This window comes from Talpa europaea, assembly GCF_964194135.1.
Source record: "Talpa europaea genome assembly, chromosome: 12".
Lineage (NCBI taxonomy): Eukaryota > Metazoa > Chordata > Mammalia > Eulipotyphla > Talpidae > Talpa > Talpa europaea.
In genome coordinates, this window is record NC_140079.1 from 5,126,249 (window position 1) to 5,146,813 (window position 20,565).

A 20,565-nucleotide genomic window follows, 5' to 3' on the forward strand; every position below is an offset into this window, starting at 1 on the left:
TTGGGCTGCCCCTCTCCATGTCCTATAACAGTTCGATTCTGGGCCAGCCAGGGAGATTCCCACATGGCGGGGCAGACCTCTCCTGTCTCGCCCGCTGTTCCCCTCAGCAGTGTCTTCGGTCAGTCTGCCTGTTCTGCTCCCCACTCTGTCTCTGGTGAGTCCTCTCACCTTCCCGTGACTCTGGCCTGTACCCACCTCTTGTATAAAAATAAATAAAACTTTAAAACAATAAAGTAAAATAAATAAAACTTTTCCATGAGGAGCACAGTGAATCTCCAGATGTCTGAGCCAAAAGATCACGAATTCCATTGAAAACAGACAGTGTTTTGCTGAAATCTCTGACGCGGGGAGTCAGAAGCCCGCGCGGGGTCAGCTCCTGGGGGACAGAGCGCCCCGGCCCTTCTCTGGCACCCGCCACCCCCTCTGCACCGCCAGGGTGTCTCCAGGGCGCGGGTCCCCAGGGACAGCCGGGCTCACCCCGCGCCGCGTCCTCGGTCCCTCGCGGCCACCCGGGGCGATAACCAGCCAGGCCGGGGCTCCGGGCAGCGCGAGGCTGACTCAGCCCGGACCGGCCGCCCCGCCCGCCAGGGAGGATGCCCGAGGCCGGCTCCCCGCCGCCCGCAGCCTCCGCGCTCGGCCCGCCCCCGCCGGGAGGGGCCCGGGAGCCACAGCCCGCCAGGGGGCCGCAGGGGCCGGGCGCAGACCAGTGAGTGGCCGGGCGGGGGCGGCGGGGCGGGTCCTCAGGCTGCGCCCGGGCGCGAGGCAGACAGGGGGGTCAGCCAGGGCTGTGTGGGCTCCGGGGCGCCGGGCTCTGTCCTGCCCAGGGTGTGGACTCCGGGTCGGGGCGGCGCCCCGCCAGCGCCCTCAGCCCAGGGTCCTGTCCAGGGAGGGGGATGGATGCTCCAAGCCTCCCCGCGCCCCGAATGTGGAGACCAGGGGGGACACTGCACAGGGTGAGGACAGCTGCGCCTGCCCCGTGGACCGGGGCTCCTCGTGGGGGCCCTGCGGGCGGGCGCGCCCCGCCTGTGTCCACCCTGGGCAGGCCGCCCCTGCTGGCGTCTGGGGGAGCAGGCGGGGTGCTCAGGGGCGCCGAGGAGGCACAAAAATGGGCTTGGGCAGCCTTGGGCACTAGCAGGCCTCAGGATTCCCCTTCCCCTAGGGTCACCAGGGGCAGTTCTGCAGAGACCCCTGGAGGCTGCACCTGAGGCAGCTGCACAGAAACCAGCTCCTCCGCGGGGCGCTTCTCTGGGGGGCAGGCAGGGCTGGGACCCTCGGGGGTCAGCGCCCTCAGGGGTCCTGTGCAGAGTCCTGCCTCATCAGTCCCCAACAAGGGCTGGCAGGGGCTTCTGGTTCGCCCAAGGTGGACAGAAGTTGAGGGCAACTGGGGACCTGCTACTTGGGGCTCAGGTCTGGGGCGCCCCCCGCCCCCTCGCACCTGCTGTGCTGACCACCCTCCAGCACCGCGGCCAGCGTGAGTCCGGGCCGGGTCAGAGCGGCCGGGGCGGGGACACTCCCTGCCTTGGCCGCCAGAAACCTCACAAGTGAAGGGGTTTCTGCAGCAGCTCCTGAGGCCCAACAGGAGGTCCAAGGCACAGCCAGGCAGGTCACTCCTGGCCAGGGCGCCAGGCCCCTCCCCAGTCCAAGGAGAGGGGCTCTGGGGTGTCCCCGCGGGAAGGTGAGTGGGGTGCGGGCGCCCCGTTATGCTCAGGAGCCTGTCATCTGTGTTCTGGAAATTCCTCTGTCAATCTGGAGCCCCAGGTGGGTCCAATTGTGGCCTCTTTTCATTTCATTTCCTCCCCCAAGTCCCGGTTTCCTTTTTGTACCCTTCTTTGTATATTCATTTCTATGCCTGGACACAATTTAAAGGAGGTTATTTCCATGTTGTTCGTTTTCATATTTTTCCTCCAATCAGATTAAATCAGAATCAGCTGCCCTAGTGGCACAAGGGCTCCAGTGTCATCTCCAGGAAGCTCCCTCCAGCCCCTGCCAGCAGCTCCATCCCAGCCAGGGAGCTCCCCACAGGGCCTAGCAGTCCCCTCCTGTCTCCCAGCTGCTCCCTCAGCATGTGTTTCTGTCAGTCTGCCAGCTCTGCTCCCTGCTCTGTCTCTGGCAAGTCCTCTCACCCCCGCACCCCTCCCCTCCACCCCAGGGCTTGTTGCACAAATAAATAAAGCTAAATTTTTAAAAGGAAAGCAAGTCAGTCATCATGATAATGTGCTTTTCATATCTGTGGATTAGGCAGCCTCGGCTTAAATTAGTTCACATGCACCCTTTTTCTTGCCTGGGTGTTTCTTCCTGTAACCCCATCTTTCTGGATTTTCCTTGTGAGAAGACATGGGCAGCTGCAGCAGAGGGGGAGGAGGTCTTGCTCTCTCTAGTGTAAGTGCAGCCAAGTCCCTGCTAGCTGCCCAGTTCCTTGCCTCTCCTTGTCTTGTCTCCTCCTTCCTCTCTCTCTGGCTCTCTCTCAAAATATATATGTGTGTATGTGTGTGTGTGTGTATAAATAGGAATATGTATATATAAGATATATTATGTTCCCACATGACCCAGCAGAGATGGGAGCAAGACAAAGAGAAATGAGTTCTAGGAACTTGTTTGCCACAAGCAAGAAACACTGAAATGTGTGTAGTTCTTGCCTGAGCTCACGGTAGCTGAGGCCAAAGTGTACACACACTGACGGCACTTTGGTCCACTGTCATTTGTGTTTCCAAAAGTTGTCTCTGCCTGGGGGAGCCACGCAATCACACAGGTGTCGTGGAATTCTTCCTCCTGGGGCTCTCAGAGGACCCCGCACTCCAGCCGCTGATAGTCTGCGTGTTCCTGTCCACGTACCTGGTCACCGTGATGGGGAACCTGCTCATCATCCTGGCCATCGCCTCTGACCCCCACCTGCACACCCCCATGTACTTTTTCCTGTCCATCTTGTCTGTGGCTGACATCGGTTTTACCTCTGCCACTGTCCCGAAGATGATATCCGACATTCAGACTCACAGCAGAGCCCTCTCCCACATGGACTGCCTCATTCAGTTATCCCTTTTGTATTTTTTTTTGTGTCTGGACAGCGCACTGCTGGCTGTTATGGCCTATGACCGCTTTGTGGCCATCTGCCACCCGCTGCACTACCTGACCACCATGAACCCACGCCTCTGTGGCCTGCTGGTGCTGGCGTCTCTCTGGGTCAGCCTTCTGGACTCCCAGGTGAACTGCTTGATGATCTCACAGCTCACGTTTTGCACACATGTAGACGTTCCTCATTTCTTCTGCGACCCCCCTCTACTGATCAAGCTTGCCTGTGTGGACACCTCTCTCTATACCATATTCATGTATATCATTGGGGCTATTTTTGGCGGTGTCCCTGTCTCAGGGATCCTTTTCTCTTACACACAGATTGTCTCCTCAGTGTTGAGGATCCCGTCGGCAGGCGGGAGGTTCAAAGCTTTCTCCACCTGTGGCTCTCACCTGTCAGTAGTTTGTCTATTTTATGGGACAGGTATTGGGGCATACCTCAGCTCAGCTGTCTCCCGTTCTCCTGTGCACGGGATGGTGGCCTCTGTGGTGTATACTATGGTTGTCCCCATGCTGAACCCCTTCATCTACAGCCTGAGGAACAGGGACATCAAGACAGCCTTACAGAGGCTTCTTAGTAAAAAAGTCTAATCTCAGCACCTGCCTCCTTTTTGTCTGTAATGCCAGTACTTCCAGTGTCTAGAAATCACCTCAGGATTCATTTATGTGATCCAAGTATGGCTATTACTTCTTCTTCATGGCTGTATAATATTCCACTGAATATGTGGTCCATGCTTTCTCTATTCATTCACCTGTTGGTGAAACTTGCTTGGTTCCATTATCTGTCAATGGTTGGTAGAGCTGCTGTGTGCATAGGTGTACACAGATCTTTTCATACAGACTTTTCATGATGTTATTTGTATGAATACCTAGTAGTGCTATTGCTCCCTCATACAAATTCTACTATCATTTTCTGGGAAATCTCTGTACCATTTTCCACAGGGTCTGTCTCAGTTTGGATTCCCAGCAGGAGTGGATGAGTGTTCCTTTTTCCCTGCAAACTTGACACATTTATTTATTCTGGTTTTTTTTTTCCTACGGGCCAGTCTATATCAGCATCATTTTAATTTGCATTTCTCTTGTGCTAGGTAATGTTGAACTTTCTCTCATATGTCTGTAGGTCATGTGAATGTCTTCTTTAGAGAAGTACCTGTTGATTTCCTTTGCCCATTTTTATTGGATCATTTGCTTCTTTGTTGTATCATTTTATATGTACTTTGTAAATTTCAGAGTTTAAGCTTTTTTCAGATGTATGGTGTGCAAAAAATATTGAAGATTATAAACATTGTGTCAAACATTGTGTGAAACAGCTCGTCTTTACAACTTATCCATCTAGCGTAACTGATTCTTTATAATGAAATACAAATGCACAAAAGGACTTACGGATATATGTAATGTGCAATTCACATTCAGAATTTCTTTTGTGCATGTTCATTTTTCTGTATTTCTCAGTCCATTCAAAACAAGGTAACACAGATAATGATACTAGGGTGTTTTGCTATAATCCTCCTCCATGCCCTCTTGATGACTCTGATTCTAGGACTTTAATTGAAAAGGTCTAGTGTGCCTATAGTACTGTATGTCGCATGTAAGTGATGCAGATAAACACACATAACCCCAAGTCTTTTTCCATAAAATGAGTTAGCAACTAAGAAGTAAGAAACACAATTAGGAAATATTCTTATGTTCAACCATTCTTGGGACTGTCCTAATGGAGGAAACAAATTGAGTACAAGAGTAGTGGATGCCTGTGCCTCCCCTGGTGGCGCAGTGGTTGAGCGCTGGGCTGTGACGCTGCCTGCAGCCTCTGCAGTGCTGGTTTGATATCCCATAACCAGCGAGGGTCCCACATGGCAGCGCCCGCTGCTCCCCTCAGTAGTGTATTTTGTCAGTCTGCCTATTCTGTTCCCTGCTCTGGCTCTGGTGAATTTTGTCACCCTTGCGCTTCTGACTGTACCCACTGCTTATGTAAATAAATAAATCTTTAAAAAAAGAAAAAGAGTAGTGGATCCCTGTGAATGGAATTCCTCCAAAGATGACATCAGAGAAATAAATTACTCCTTTTGAGGAGGTGTCAGAATAAGTAAGGTAAAGTTGAGTAACATCACAAAAGAAATGAGGAATCCCTCACATTTATGCAGGAAGTTATGCTATAAAACCACTAAGCAGTGAAACTGAGTCTCAAAAAGACAGATGAAAATTGGGCATCATCTCTTATTACTCATGAAAATAAAATTGACAAAATGAAGAATCACCTCACACCTGTGACGATTGCATTTATCCAACAGACAAAATAAAGCAAGCGTTGGGTAGGAAATGGAGAAAAGGGAATTCTTGCACAATGTTGTTAGGAGGAGATTCCTCAAAAAATTAAAAATAAGGCCTCCCTCCCTGGTGGGGCAAGTGGTTGAGATGCGACATGTGAAACTATCACAGCCACTGCAGCATGAGTTCGAGCTCCAGCCAGGGAGCTACCCACCCGGTGGGCAGACCTCTCCTGTCTCCATGCTTCTCCCCTCAGCAGTGTGTTTCAGTCAGTCTGCCTGTTCTGTTCCCCGCTCTGTCTCTGGTGAATCCTCTCACCCCCCACAACTCTGGTCTGTACCCCAGTTCTTGTATGCGTAAATAAATAAATCTTTAAAAAAAAAAAAACTATTTGAAATGACTGAACAAGCAGTCTGGTTGCACGGTGGCACCATCATCCAAAGGCAAATCCAGAAAATGCCTGCCCTCTTTGCCCAAAGGAGTGACTTCATAAGTTGCTTCGATTACTCTTGATGTTGTGGCAACTCATACTTCTCACATTCCTTTATAAACTTGCTTAAGGTCACAGAGGTTGGGCTGTGAGTAATAAGTACTCTCATGGTCTGTATGTAACTTCCACAGGAGCTGGAGGGTTGCTTAGAGCTGTGTTAAGTTAGTGGAAAACACTCATTGCAGTGATGAAAAAAAAAAAAACTGAATACATGAAGAAACTGAGTCCTCGTCAGTGTTCTCCAATTAAATTCTCAGTGCTTTGAGGAATGAAGCTGGGGTCATGGAAATGAGATGACCCTTCTAAGAAGCAGCACTCTTCACTCCAGTAATGCTGAGAAAATAGATTGAAAACACTGACTTTTACCCCATCCAGGTCAGACTCTTATAAAGTCCTGTTTGGATTCAATTCAACCCTCTGTGTCCAGGTTAACCGCTCTCCTGTGGGCTTCTTGGAATGGTAATAAATTCGCAGTCCACCTGTCTGGTCCTGCTGTGCCTGGCAGTCACCTCCATTGCCCTCAGGAATGCCATCAATGTGTGACCAGGACACACAGAACAGATTTTCTAGAGTGTTCTTTTGGTGCATATTTGGTTACTGGAGGAAAGTCCTGCATCTGCCTCCATTGTCAGCTCTCCAAGTGGATCCCAGCGTGTTGATTTGATACATTGCAAAGAGATGCCATGAAGAGTTAATCCATCGTGTCACATAACCACTATTTCTGTGTTTGTGGTGAGAGCATGTACGATACACTCTTGTAGAAATTTTCAGATACAGAATACAGTATCATTAGCCACATTACCAGGCTGCTCATTGGAAACACAGGATTTGCTCACGATCTTACTGGAAAAGCTCTTACTTTCTCCCCCTTGTGGGTTCCCTGTGGTTTGTCAGATCTGGTCTTTATTATGTTGCCATATGTTCCATTAGCCCCCAGGTTTTGAGTTTGCATCACAATGGAGGTTGACTCTTCTCAAATAGTTTCTCAGCATCAATTAATATGATCATATGGCTGCATCTTACCTTTTACGTACACCGAATTATATAGCTTGATTTTCAAACCATCCTTGTCTCCCTGGTATAAACCCCACATGGCTGTGGTGTGTGGTGGTGCATGATCTTTTCAACACATTGTTTAATTGGATTTACTAAGATTTTGTTGAGGACTTTTGCATCTATGTTCATTAGGGAGATTAGTCTGTAGTTTTCATATGGGTGGGGGGTGTCATTGTTTTTGGCACTGTGGTGATGATGGCCTCATCAAATGTTTGGTAGTCTTCCCTCTTTCTCAAACTTTTGAAAGAATTTGAGGCAGATAGGTATTAGCTCATCTTGGAAGGCTTGGGAGAATCCACTCCTGAAGCCATTTGGTCCTAGACTTCTGTTTCTTGGGAGTCTAGATTACTGTTTCAGTTTCCTTGCTTGTAATTTTTCTGTTCAGTTTTCAATTTCTTTCCTACTTAGTCTTAGATGGCTGTATATTTTTTTTAGGACTTTGTCCATGTCATCTAGGGTATTGAACTAACCGGCTTAGGAGTGTTCGTAGTAATCTCGTATAATTCTGTGAATACCTGAGATGTCTGTTGCAATTTCTTCTCTTTATTTTCTGAATCTATTTGAGTTTTCTCCCTTCTTTTCTTAGTGATTCTACCTAACGGTTTGTCTATTGTCTTTATTTTTTCCAAGAACCAGGTTTTAGATGGATTAAGTTTCTGGACTGTCTCACTATTTCATTTTTTTTTTCTGCTTTAATTTTTATCATTGTGTTCCTTCTACTGCTTTTGATTGATGTCATTTTTTAAGAAAATTCTTTTTTTAATAAAAATGTAATAGTTTTGACTGTTTAGGTTCTACATTCCCCGGTGGTTATTTTCCCCTCATGTTTCTTCAGGTATTTTGTGTTCATCAAGCATTTACAGGATGCAAAACACTGTAGTGATTAACCTTTCAGTCCACTTGTATACAGAGTTTTCTGTCTACACAGTGTGTACATTGCTGGATTACAGGGCAAGGTAACAGCTCTAAGAAGCATCTGCTAGATTGTGTCCTGTTATTTAATATTGATTTGAACTGAACTTGTGAAATGTTGTATAATAACTGTGATAGTTTGATGTTTATTGAAATAACATGTTCTTAATGTATTTTTGCTCTTAAATATGTCTTCTTTTTCATTAAATTTTTTCTTACATCACTGTAGTCCCCATAGGTCTCTTAAATATATCTTTATACTGATTCCTCATTCTTGAAATAAGATATAAAATAGATAAAATGAAATATATCTTAAGTCAGTGTGGAAAATCAAGAACTTTTCTGGCCTTTTGATTATTTTTTTTAATTTTTGCATCAATGTTCATTTTTAAACAATATTTGCTTCCCCCTACCCCCTCAGGTGTAGACCCCATAGAGTTTCCTTCCCCAAGGCACTCGTGCACCCATGAGTCCTCTGTGCTCCCCCCTCATTCCCTCTGATCCCTCTCCCTCCTCCTCTCCTGCAACATGTCTCTGGTTTATAATGTCTGTGTTTATCTTTTTTGAATGCTGAGTAATATTCCATGGTGTATATGGACCACGTCTTCTTGATCCAGTCATCTATTTTTGGGCATTTGGGCTGTTTCCAAAGCTTAGCTATTGTAAATAGTGCTGCTGTAAACATAGGGTTGCAGAGGCTCTTTGGAATGGATGTTTCTGTGTCCTTTGGGTAAATACCTAGGTGTGGAATTGCTGGATCCTGTGGAAGCTCTATGTTTAGTAGGTCCAGAAATCTCCACACAGCTCTCCATCGTGGTTGGACCAGTTTGCACTCCCACCAGCAGTGCAGGAGAGTTCCTTTTTCTCGACACCCTCGCCAACATTTGTTGTTGCTAGTTTGTTTAATATGTGCCATTCTCACTGGTGTAAGATGGTATCTCATGGTCGTTTTGATTTGCATTTCCCTGATTGCAAGTGTTGTTGAACATTTTTTCATATGCCTGTTGGCCATTTGCATTTCCTCTTCAGAGAAGTTTCTTTTTAGCTCTTCTGCCCATTTTTTGACTGGATTATTTTCTTTGTTGATGTTCAGTCTCATCAGCTCTTTGCAGATTATTGTGATCAGTCCTTTATCATTAGTGTTGTGTGCAAAACTGTTCTCCCAGTGGGTGGGGTGTCTCTTTGTTTTGGTTATTGAAAACACCCTCTATTTTTAATGGAATTAGTAATCTTTTGGCTAAGACATCTGGAAATTCACTGTGTTCCTCATGGAAAAGTTTTAAACAGGTTATTTTACAATGAGTCTGAAATGAATTCCATATTTTCACTTAATGTTAGTCTTGACGTGTTTATTTGAATGACAGCCTACCCCAATGTCGTCCTGTCATCAAGGAGTGGGGTATCTTCTAGGTTATTTCTTTTTGTGGGTTTGGTTTCCATCTCTCTGGTGATATGCGATCTTGAGCATATTCCATGTACCAGTGGCCTCTCTCATGTCAGATTTACTGAGTAGCAAAGCATCTGCCGCCCAGTCTGGGGAAACAGAGATAGGAAAATGTTGTTACTCATGTGGGGTCCTCTGACCTAGGAGGCCACGTAGCTAGGATGGGACAGGCTGTGAACAACCCTAATTTTGGTAGCTCAAAGCTGGGAAAGACAGGTCAAAAGCAAAGAAATGGAGACTTCAGGATCTGTAAACACAAAATAATCTAAAGAAAAAACATCTGGAACAAGAGCGGCTCTTCATGAAAAGCAGAGATCAGAAGTCCGGGAAGCTTCCTGACACTTGGGCGCAGACCGGCTCCCCCGGCGCGGCCAGGATAGGCCGGTGCAGTGGCGGGAATGCGGTGCCTACTCCTGCCTGCGTGTCAGAACGCAAAGTGCTGCGAACCCAGAAGAACCAAATCCGGGGAGTCTCTACCCATCAGTCAGGGCCTGCGCAGGTACATGTTGCTGAGAACATAGTGGTTTGGTAGGTTGTGGACCAAGTTGGGAAATAGGGGTTCATCTTTCCAGCACCTGTGATGCTTCCAGGTGTTCTAACACGGGGAATCCTGCCAAGCGGGCCACTCGGTGTGCTCACCATGGCCTTCTACCTCCTCTCCCCCTGCCATGGAGACCCCGCTCCTGGCCGTGCCCAGGCCTAGGGGTCTCTCCACCCATAAAAGCTCAGGAAAACAATGATTCTTCTGAAATTAGGGGTTAAAAAACCTGAGACTTCATTCTTCTTGTCCCTTGCGGACGCAGGACGAAGTGCAGCAAACCTCATTTCTACGTGTCCCCTGTGCTGTTGAGTGGGGACAACCACATGTGTCCACTTGACCATGAGAGTCCGCGTGGCAAGGAATGGAGGATGCTCTGGCTGGACAAGCAAATGAGCTGTGTCCTTCCCTCACCTGAGGGCACAGGCAGGCTCTGACCAGAGCTTGCAGCCGCTGCCTGAGCCACAGCCTCACTGCGGTCATGGGAACACTCTGGCTCCCTGGGAAACATAGGAAGCTCCAAATGGGGGTGTCAGAGCAGATATCTTCCTCATCCACAACTTCAGTGACAGAGCACGGCAGTAGAGGTGGCTGTCGTTTAAATAAACACGTTGACACCAATTTTAAATGAAAAGGTGGAATTTGTTTCAGATTCTCACTGTAAAATACTTTAACATTTTCACATGAGTGGACCTCCCGGGTGGGCAGCGGGTTGAGCACAGCGCTGTGAAGCTGTCCGCAGCCTCTGCAGGGTGGGTTTGATCCTGACTGACCAGGGAGATTCCCACGTGGCGGGGCAGACCTCTCGTGCCTCCCCCGCTGCTCCCCTCAGCAGTGTCTTTGGTCTGTCTGCCTGTTGTGCTCCCGCCTCTGTCTCTAGTCAATATTCTCACCCTCCCAGGTATCTGGCCTGTACCCCAGCTCTTGTATAAAAATAAATAATCTTTAAAAAATAAAATATGTTCTTGCTTTGGCAGCACATATACTAAAAAAAAAAAAGTAAAATAAAATTTTTCCATGAGGAACACAGTGATGTTCCAGACGTCTTAGTCAAAAGACCATAAATTCCACTTAAAACAGAGGGTGTTTTGCTGAAATCTCTGACTCAGGAATTCAGAAGCCTCCCTGGGGTCAGCTCCTGGGGGACAGCAGCGCCCCGGCCCTTCTCGGGCACCCGCCGCCCCCCCTCTGCACCACCAGGATGTCTCCAGGGTGCGGGCACCCAGGGACAGCCGGGCTCACGCCTCACTGCGTCCTCGGTCCCTCGTGGCCACCGGGGGCGATAACCAGCCAGGCCCGGGCTCCGGGCAGCGCGAGGCTGACTCAGCCCGGACCGGCCGCCCCGCCCGCCAGGGAGGATGCCCGAGGCCGGCTCCCAGCCACCCGGAGCCTCCTTGCTCAGCCCGCCTGCACCAGGAGGGGCCTGGGAGCCACAGCCCGCCAGGGAGCTGCCGGGGCCTGGTGCAGACCAGTGAGTGCCTGGAGGGGATGGGTGGGGCAGCTCCTCAGGCTGTGCCCCGGGCCCGAGGCAGACAGGGGGCATCAGCCAGGGCCGTTTGGGCTCTGGGGAGCCGGGCTCTGTCCTGCCCAGGGTGTGGGACTCCAGTGAGGGGGTGCCCCACCAGCACTCTCAGCCCAGGGGCCTGTCCAGGGAGGGGGATGGAAGTGCCAAGCCTCCCCGCGCCACGAATGTGGAGACCAGGGGGACACTGCGCAGGGGTGAGGAGAGCTGCGCCCGCCCCGAGGACCGAGGTTCCTCGTGGGGGCCCTGCAGGCAGGTGCGCCCCACCTGTGTCCACTCTGGGGCAGGCTGCCCCTGCTGGTGCTGGGGGAGCAGGTGAGGTGCTCAGGGGTGCGGGGGAAGCGCAGGGCATAGGCTCAGGCAGCTTTGGGCACTTGCAGGTCTCAGGATTCCCTGTTCCCCTCAGGTCACCAGGGGCAGGTCCGCAAGACACCTGCTTGTCCATCTCAGTCAGGCGCCCCTGGAGGCTGCACCTGAGGCAGCTGCACAGAAACCAGTGCCTGCAGGCGCTTCTCCGGTGGGCGCACTGGGCCGGGACCCGCCTCATCCATCCAGGACTAGGGCTGGCAGGGGCTTCTGGTTCTCCCCAAGTTGGACAGAAGTTGAGGGCAACTGGGGACCGGCTACTCGGGGCTCAGGTCTGGGGCGGGGCGCCCCACCCCCCGGGCCCTGCTGTGCTGACCACCGTCCAGCACCGAGGCCAGCGCCTGTCCGGGCGGGTCAGAGCGGCCGGGGCGAGGACACTCCCTGCCTTGGCCGCCAGAAACGTCCCAAGTGAAGGGGTTTCTGCAGCAGCTCGTGAGGCCCAACAGGAGGTCCGAGGCACAGCCAGGCAGGTCACTCCGGGCCAGGGCGCCAGGCCCATCCCTGGTCCGAGGAGAGGGCATCTGGGGTGTCCCCGCGGGAAGGTGAGTGGGGTGCGGGCGCCCCGTTATGCTCAGGAACCTGTCCTCTGTGTTCTGGAAATTCCTCTGTCAATCTGGAGCCCCAGGTGGGTCCCATTGTGGCCTCTTTTCATTTCATTCCCTCACCCAACTCCCGGTTTCCTTCTTGTATCCTTCTTTACATATTCATTTCTATCCCTGGCACAATTAAGGGAGGTTATTTCCATGTTGTTCATTTTCATATTTTCCTACAGTCAAATAAAATCAGAATCAACCGCCCTGGTGGCACAAGGGCTCAAGGGTCAGCTCTAGGAAGCTCTCCAGGCCCTGCCACCCAGCTCCAGCCCAGCCAGAGAGCTCCCCACAGGGCACAGCAGACCCCTCCTGTCTCCCTGCTGCTCCCCTCAGCATGTGTTTCTGTCAGTCTGCCTGCCCTGCTCCCCACTCTTTTGGGGTTAATCCTCTCACCCCGCACCCCTGCCCTCCATCCCAGCCCTGTGTGCACAAATAAATAAAGCTAATTTTTTAAAAAGGAAAGCAAGTCAGTCATCATGATAATGTGCTTTTCACATCTATGGATTATGAAGCCTCTGCTTAAAGTAGTTCACATGCACCCTTTTCCTTGCATGGGTGTTTGTTCCTGTAACCCCATCTTTCTGGATTTTCCATGTGAAAAGGCAGCAGCAGCTGCAGCAGAGGGGGAGGAGGTCTTGCTCTCTCTAGTGTCAGTGCAGCCACAGGTTGCTGCTCTCTGCCACTTTCCTCGCCTCTCCTTGTCTTGTCTCCTCCTTCCTCTTACTCGCTCTTGCTCTCTCCCCCGTCCCCCATTGTGTGTGTGTGTAAACATTAATATACATGAGATATATTAAGGCCACGCATGACCCAGCAGAGATGGGAGCAAGACAAAGAGAAATGAGTTCCAAGAACTGGTTCGCCACAAGCAGGAAACACTGAAATGTGTGTAGTTCTCGCCTGAGCTCACGGCAGCTGAGGCCAAAGTGTACACACACTGACGGCACTTTGGTCCACTGTCATTTGTATTTCCAAGTTGTCTCTGCCTTGGGGAGCCACGCAATCACACAGGTGTCGTGGAATTCTTCCTCCTGGGACTCTCCGATGACCCCTCACTCCAGCCGCTGATATTCTGCGTGTTCCTGTCCATGTACCTGGTCACTGTGACGGGGAACCTGCTCATCATCCTGGCCATCGCCTCTGACCCCCACCTGCACACCCCCATGTACTTTTTCCTGTGCATCTTGTCTGTGGCTGACATCGGTTTTACCTCTGCCACTGTCCCGAAGATGATTTCAGGCATTCAGACTCACAGCAGAGCCCTCTCCCACATGGACTGTCTCATTCAGTTATCCCTTTTGTATTTTTTTGGCTGTATGGACAGTGCACTACTGGCCATTATGGCCTATGACCGCTTTGTGGCCATCTGCCACCCGCTGCACTACCTGACCACCATGAACCCGCGCCTCTGTGGCCTGCTGGTGCTGGCGTCTCTTTGGATCAGCCTTCTGGAGTCCCAGGTGCACTGCTTGCTGATCTCACAGCTCACATTTTGCACACACGTAGATGTTCCTCATTTCTTCTGCGACCCCCCTCAACTGATCAAGCTTGCTTGTGAGGACACCTCCCTCCACACCATAGTCATGTATTTCTTGGGGGCTATTTTTGGCGGTGTCCCTGTCTCTGGGATCCTTTTCTCTTACACACAGATTGTCTCCTCAGTCTTGAACGTCCCGTCGACCGTTGGCAGATACAAAGCTTTCTCCACTTGTGGCTCTCACCTGTCAGTTGTTTGTCTATTTTATGGGACAGGTATTGGGGTGTACCTCAGCTCATCTGTCTCCCATTCACCTATGCAGGGGGTGGTGGCCTCTGTGGTGTACACTGTGGTCGTCCCCATGCTGAACCCCTTCATCTACAGCCTGAGGAACAGGGATATCAAGACGGCCTTGCAGAGGTTTCTCAGCAGAAAAGCCTAATCTCAGCACTTGCCTCCTTTTGTCTATAATGCCAGTACTTCTAGTGTGCATGTGTGTTTTCAGAAATCACCTCAATATTCATCCATTTGACTAAGTATGACTGTTATATCTTCTTCACAGCTGTATAATATTCCACTGAACATGTGGTCCATGGTTTCTACATTCATTCACCTGTTGATGAAACTTAGGTTATTTCCATTATTTGGCAATTGTTCGTAGTGCCGCTGTGTGCATAGGTGTACACAGATCTTTTCATTTAGACTTTTCGTGATGTTGTTTGTATGAATATCTAATGGTGCTATTGCTGCATCATGTGTATTCCAGTATCAGTTTCTTGGGAAATCTCTGTACCATTTTCCACAGGGTCTGTCTCTTTTTGGATTCCCAGCAGGAGTGGATGAGTGTTCCTTTTTCCCTGCAAACTTGCCACATTTATTTATTCTGTTCTTTTTTCCTATGGGCCAGTCTATCTCTTATAATAGGTAATGTGGAACTTTTTCTCATATGTCTGTAGGTCATGTGAATGTCTTCTTTAGAGAAGTACCTGTTGAATTCCTTTGCCCATGTTTAATTGGATCATTTGCATCTTTGTTGTATCATTTTATATGTCCTTTGTAAATTTCAGAAGTTAACCTTTTATCAGATGTATGGTGTGCAAAAAATATTGCATATGGTGTTATTACCTATAAACATTGTGTGAAATAGCTCGTCTTTACAACTTATCCATCTAGCATAACTGATTCTTTATAATGAAATACAAATGCACAAAAGGACTTATGGATATATGTGCTGTGTAATTTCAGATTCAGAATTTCTTTTGTGCATGTTCATTTTTCTGTATTTCCCAGTCCAATCAAAACAAGGTAACACAGATACTGATACTAGGGTGTTTTGCTATAATCCTCCTCCATGCCCTCTTGATGCCTCTGATTCTAGGGCTTTAATTGAAAGGGTCTACTGTGCCTATAGTATTGCATGTCACATGTAAGTGATGCCGAGAAACACACATAAGCCCCAAGTCTTTTTCCATAAAATGAGTTAGCAACTAAGAAGTAAGAAACACAATTAGAAAATATTCTTATGGTCCACCCATGTTGGGACTGTCCTAATGGAGGAAACAAATTGAGTATAAGAGTAGTGGATCCCTGGGCCTCCCCTGGTGGTGCAACGGTTGAGCGCTGGGTTGTGAAGCTGTCCGCAGCCTCTACAGCACTGGTTCGATCCCCGCCGGCCATGGAGATACTCACAGGGCGCTGCAGACCTCTCCTGTCTCACCCGTTGCTCCCCTCAGCAGTGTATTTCGTCAGTCTGCCTGTTCTGTTCCCTGCTCTGGCTCTGGTGAATTCTCTCACCCTTGCGCTTCTGACTGTAACCAGTGCTTATATAAATAAATAAATCTTTAGAAAAAGAAAAAAAGTAGTGGATCCCTGTGAATGGAATTCCTCCAAAGATGACATCAGAAAAATAAATTACTATTTTTGAAGAGATATCAGTATAAGTAAGGTAAAGTTGAGTAACATCACAAAAGAAATGAGGAATCCCTCACATTTATGCAGGAAGTTGCGCTATAAAACCACTAAGCAGTGAAACTGGGACTCAAAAAAAAACATGAAAAATGGGCATCATCTGTTATTACTCATGAAAATAAAATTGACAAAATGAACAATCACCTCACACCTGTGACGACTGCATTTATCCAACAGACAAAATAAAGCAAGTGCCTGTAGGAAATGGAGAAAAGGGAATTCTTGCACAATGTTGTTAGGAGGAGATTCCTCAAAAAATTAAAAATAAGGCCTCCCTCCCTGGTGGGGCAAGGGGTTGAGACGCGACATGTGAAACTATCACAGCCACTGCAGCATGAGTTCGATCCCCAACCAGGGAGTTAACCGCATCGTGCAGCAGACCTCTCCTGTCTCCATGCTGCTCCCCTCAGCAGTGTGTTTCAGTCAGTCTGTCTGTTCTGTTCCCCGCTCTGTCTCTGGTGAATCCTCTCACCCCCCACAATTCTGGCCTGTACCCCAGTTCTTGTATGCATAAATAAATAAATCTTAAAAAAAAATACTAGTTGAAAAAAACCGAACAAGCAGTCTGGTTGCACAGTGGCACCATCATCCAAAGGCAAATCCAGAAATTGCCCGATGTCTTTGCCCAAAGGAGAGACGTCATAAGTTGCTTCGATTACTCTTGATGTCATGGTAACTTCATACTTCTCACATTCCTTTATAAACTTGCTTAAGATCACACAGGTTGGGCTGTGAGTAATAAGTACTCTCATGGTCTGTATGTAACTTCCACAGGAGCTGGAGGGTTCCTTAGAGCTGTGTTAAGTTAGTTGAAAATGCTCATTGCAGTGATGAAAAAAAAACTGAATACATAAAGAAACTGAGTCCTCGTCAGTGTTCTCCAATTAAATTCTCAGTGCTTTGAGTAAAGAAGTTGGGGGTCATGGAAATGAGATGACCCTTCTAAGAAGCAGCAACTCTTCACTCCAGTAATGCTGAGAAAATAGATTGAAAACACTGACTTTTACCCCATCCAGGTCAGACTCTTATAAAGTCCTGTTTGGATTCAGTTCAACCCTCTGTGTCCAGGTTAACGGCTCTCCTATGCGCTTCTTGAAACGGTAATATATTCTGCAGTCCACCTGTCTGGTCCTGCTGTGCCTGGCAGTCACCTCCATTGCCCTCAGGAACGTCCTGGTGTGACCAGGACACACAGAACTGATTTTCTAGAGTGTTCTATTGGTGCAGATTTGGTTATTGGAGGAAAGTCCTACATCTGGCTCCATTGTCAGCTCTCCAAGTGGATCCCAGCGTGTTGATTTGATACATTGCAAAGAGATGCCACGAAGAGTTAGTCCATCATGTCACATAACCACTATTTCTGTGTTTGTGGTGAGAGCATGTAAGATACACTCTTGTAGAAATTTTCAGATACAGAATACAGTATCGTTAGCCACATTACCAGGCTGCTCATTGGAAACACAGGATTTGCTCACGATCTTAGTGGAACAGCTCTTCCTTTCTCCCCCTTGTGGGTTCCCTGTGGTTTGTCATATCTGGTCTTTATTATGTTGCCATATGTTCCATTAGCCCCCAGGTTTTGAGTTTCTATCACAATGGATGTTGACTCTTCTCAAATACTTTCTCAGCATCAATTAATATGATCATATGGCTGCATTTACCTTTTACGTACACCGAATTATATAGCTTGATTTTCAAACCATCATTGTCTCCCTGGTATAAACCCCACATGGCTGTGGTGTGTGGTGGTGCATGATCTTTTCAACACATTGTTTAATAGGATTTACTAAGATTTTGTTGAGGACTTTTGCATCTATGTTCATTGGGGAGATTAGTCTGTAGTTTTCATATGGCTGGGTGGTGTCATGTTTTTGGCATTGTGGTGATGATGGCCTCATCAAATGTTTGGTAGTCTTCCCTCTTTCTCAAATTTTTGAAAGAATTTGAGGCAGATAGGTATTAGCTCATCTTGGAAGGCTTGGGAGAACCACTCATGAAGCCATTGGTCCTAGACTTCTGTTTCTTGGGAGTCTAGATTACTGTTTCAGTTTCCTTGCTTGTAATTTTTCTGTTCAGTTTTCAATTTCTTTCCTACTTAGTCTTAGATGGCTGTATATTTTTTTAGGGCTTTGTCCATGTCATCTAGGTTATTGAACTAACCGGCTTAGGAGTGTTCGTAGTAATCTCGTATAATTCTGTGAATACCTGAGATGTCTGTTGCAATTTCTTCTCTTTATTTTCTGAATCTGTTTATTTGAGTTTTCTCCCTTCTTTTCTTAGTGATTCTAGCTAACAGTTTGTCTATTGTCTTTATTTTTTCCAAGAACCAGGTTTTAGTTGGATTAAGTTTCGGGACTGTCTTTTACAACTATTTCAATTTTTTTTCTGCTCTAATTTTTATCATTGTGTTCCTTCTCCTGCTTTTGATTTTATTTGTCTTTTTTTGAGAAGGTTCATTTTTTAATAAAAAATATCACAGTTTTGACTGTTTAGTTTCTAAATTCTTTGTTGGTTATTTTCCCCTCATGTTTCTTCAGGTATTTTGTGTTCATTGAGCATTTACAGGATGCAAAACCCTGAAGTTATTAACCTTTCAGTCCACTTGTATACAGAGTTTTCTGTCTACACAGTGTGTACATTGCTGGATTACAGGGCGAGGTAACAGCTCTAAGAAGCATCTGCTAGATTGTGTCCTGTTATTTAATATTGATTTGAACTGAACTTGTGAAATGTTGGTATAATAACTGTGATAGTTTGACGTTTATTGAAATAACATGTTCTCAATGTATTTTTGCTCTTAACTATATCATTCTTTTCTTCATTTTTTTCTTATTTTTTTTCCTTATATCACTGTAGTCCCCATAGGTCTCTTACATGTGTCTTTATACTGATTCCTTCTTGAAATAAGATATAAAATAGATAAATCCAATTATATCCTAAGTCAGTGTGGAAAATCAAGAAAATTTTTTTTGCCTTTTAATTAATTTTTATATTTTACATCAATGTTCCTTTTTAAACAATATTTGCTTCCCTCCACCCCCTCAGGTTCAGTCCCCATAGTTTCCTTCCCCACTGCACTGGAGCACCATCACCTCAGTCCCCTGTGCTCCTCCCTCCCTCCCTTTGATCCCTCTCCCTCCTCCTTCCCTGCAGGATGTCTCTGGTTTATAATTGTTCGTTTTTGCTTTGTTGTGTTTTGTACTGTTACTTTTTTTTTAAACTGATGTCTTATTTGCTTCCCCTATGTTCCTGCTATAAGTGAAACCATCTGATAGTTTTCTTTTTCCTTCTGGATTTTTTCACTGAGCGTAATTCCTTCTAGCTCCATCCACATTGCTGTGAATGGCATCAGTTTCTCTTTATTGAATGCTGAGTAATATCCCATTGTGTATATATACCACATCTTCTTGATCCAGTCATCTACTTTTCGGCATTTGGGTTGTTTCCAGGTTTTGCCTATTGTAAATAGTGCTGCAATAACCATAAGGGTACCGGTGGTCTTTGAATCACTGTTTTTGTGTCCTTTGGGTAGATCCCAAGGAATGGAATGGCTGGGTCATATGGTAGCTCCATTTTTAGTAGACTGAGGAGCCTCCGGACAGTTTTCTGTAGTGGTTGGCCCAGTTTGCACTCCCACCAGCAGTGCAGGAGAGTTCCTTTTTCACCCCATACACATCCAACATTTGTTGTTGCTAGTTTTTTTGATATGCGCCATTCTCACTGGTGTAAGGTGGTATCTCAATGTGGTTTTCATGTGCATTTCCCTGAAAATCAAGAGATTTTTTTAACCCTCCACCACCCCGCCTGTTGTGCCCCCGTCTGCCCCTCTTCCCCATCCCATCCTCCGTGCCCACCTGTCCCCTTGGTAACCATTATATTCTTTTTGCTGAGTTCAGGATTCAGACTATTCTTTGTGTATGAATGCGTTTTGTATTTATAGTCCAGAAAACAATCTTATATCTTTCACTTTTTGACTTAATTTCACTAAAGATAATCGCATCAAGTTCCATCTGCTTTGACCCAAATACCACTATTTCATCTTCACATCTGTGCAGCCCCCACTGAGTCTATAATTCACAACTTTCCTGTCTGTTTGTCTGTTGAAGGGTACCTGGGGAGGTGGAGGAAATTTTTTAAATAATGACAGAGGGCATGATGGGCGTGCACCAGGATGCAAAAGAAGCCCAAAGGCAGGTGGCCACGAAGGAGGGCAGAAAGCATGGGAGAGTCCTCGTGAGGCTTTCGGTGGTGAGAGAAAAGACCTGTCCTGCACTGCAGACATGGGGCTTTGCTGTCACTGAGGAATGAGAAGGACAAGGTGATTTCCTCACAACCATGGGGTGACTCATGGGGCCAGAGGCACAATTAGACCACAAGCACCTGAACATGGCTCCGCCGATCCCACCCCCTGTGAAGCCACAGCAGGACAGACAGCTGCAGCTGCACACGCGGGCACTTCCTCCTGCAGGTCCTCACGGCAGCACTAATTCAATTCCTAGACTCTCTCGGTCACAGCCAACCAAGGAAGAAAAGCACACCTGATGCAGTGACTGTCCTCGTAGGGTAGATAAGGACACAGGTTAAATCAACAGGTATTGAAAGATAAAGAGCATGAAGTCACTGTGGTGGCGACACCTGAGGGAACAGCAGAAGGAAGAGGGGGGCGTGATGGCAGGGCAGTGTGTGGGGAGCAGTCCTGAAGACCCTGAAAACAGGTCAAATGGAGCCACCATGGCAGCAGGGGCCTCCCGGCCTGTCCAAAGCTGCATGACATGCAGGGGAGCAAATCTGGAGCAGAGAGACAGCATCTGCAACACCAGCGAGTGATCCTCGCCGAGTGTGGAGGGACGGGGTGCGTGGGCAGTAAGGCT

General features: G+C 47.7%; 2 protein-coding genes across 2 annotated transcripts; both read left to right on the plus strand.

The window, feature by feature from the left end:
- Window positions 1–593: 593 nt before the first annotated feature.
- On the plus strand, window positions 594–3,657 carry LOC311180673 (olfactory receptor 7E178-like; the record flags this gene model as incomplete). Its single annotated transcript, XM_084248585.1, has 2 exons — window positions 594–706; window positions 2,715–3,657. The coding sequence occupies 2 exons, from the start codon at window positions 594–596 to the stop codon at window positions 3,655–3,657; spliced, it is 1,056 nt and encodes a 351-aa protein (XP_084104711.1).
- Window positions 3,658–13,322: 9,665 nt separating this feature from the next.
- On the plus strand, window positions 13,323–14,168 carry LOC311182555 (olfactory receptor 7E178-like; the record flags this gene model as incomplete). The annotated part of the gene is made up of 1 exon (XM_084251425.1): window positions 13,323–14,168. Exon 1 carries the CDS (start codon window positions 13,338–13,340, stop codon window positions 14,166–14,168), a length of 831 nt encoding a protein of 276 aa, XP_084107551.1. The 5' UTR covers window positions 13,323–13,337.
- Window positions 14,169–20,565: the final 6,397 nt, after the last annotated feature.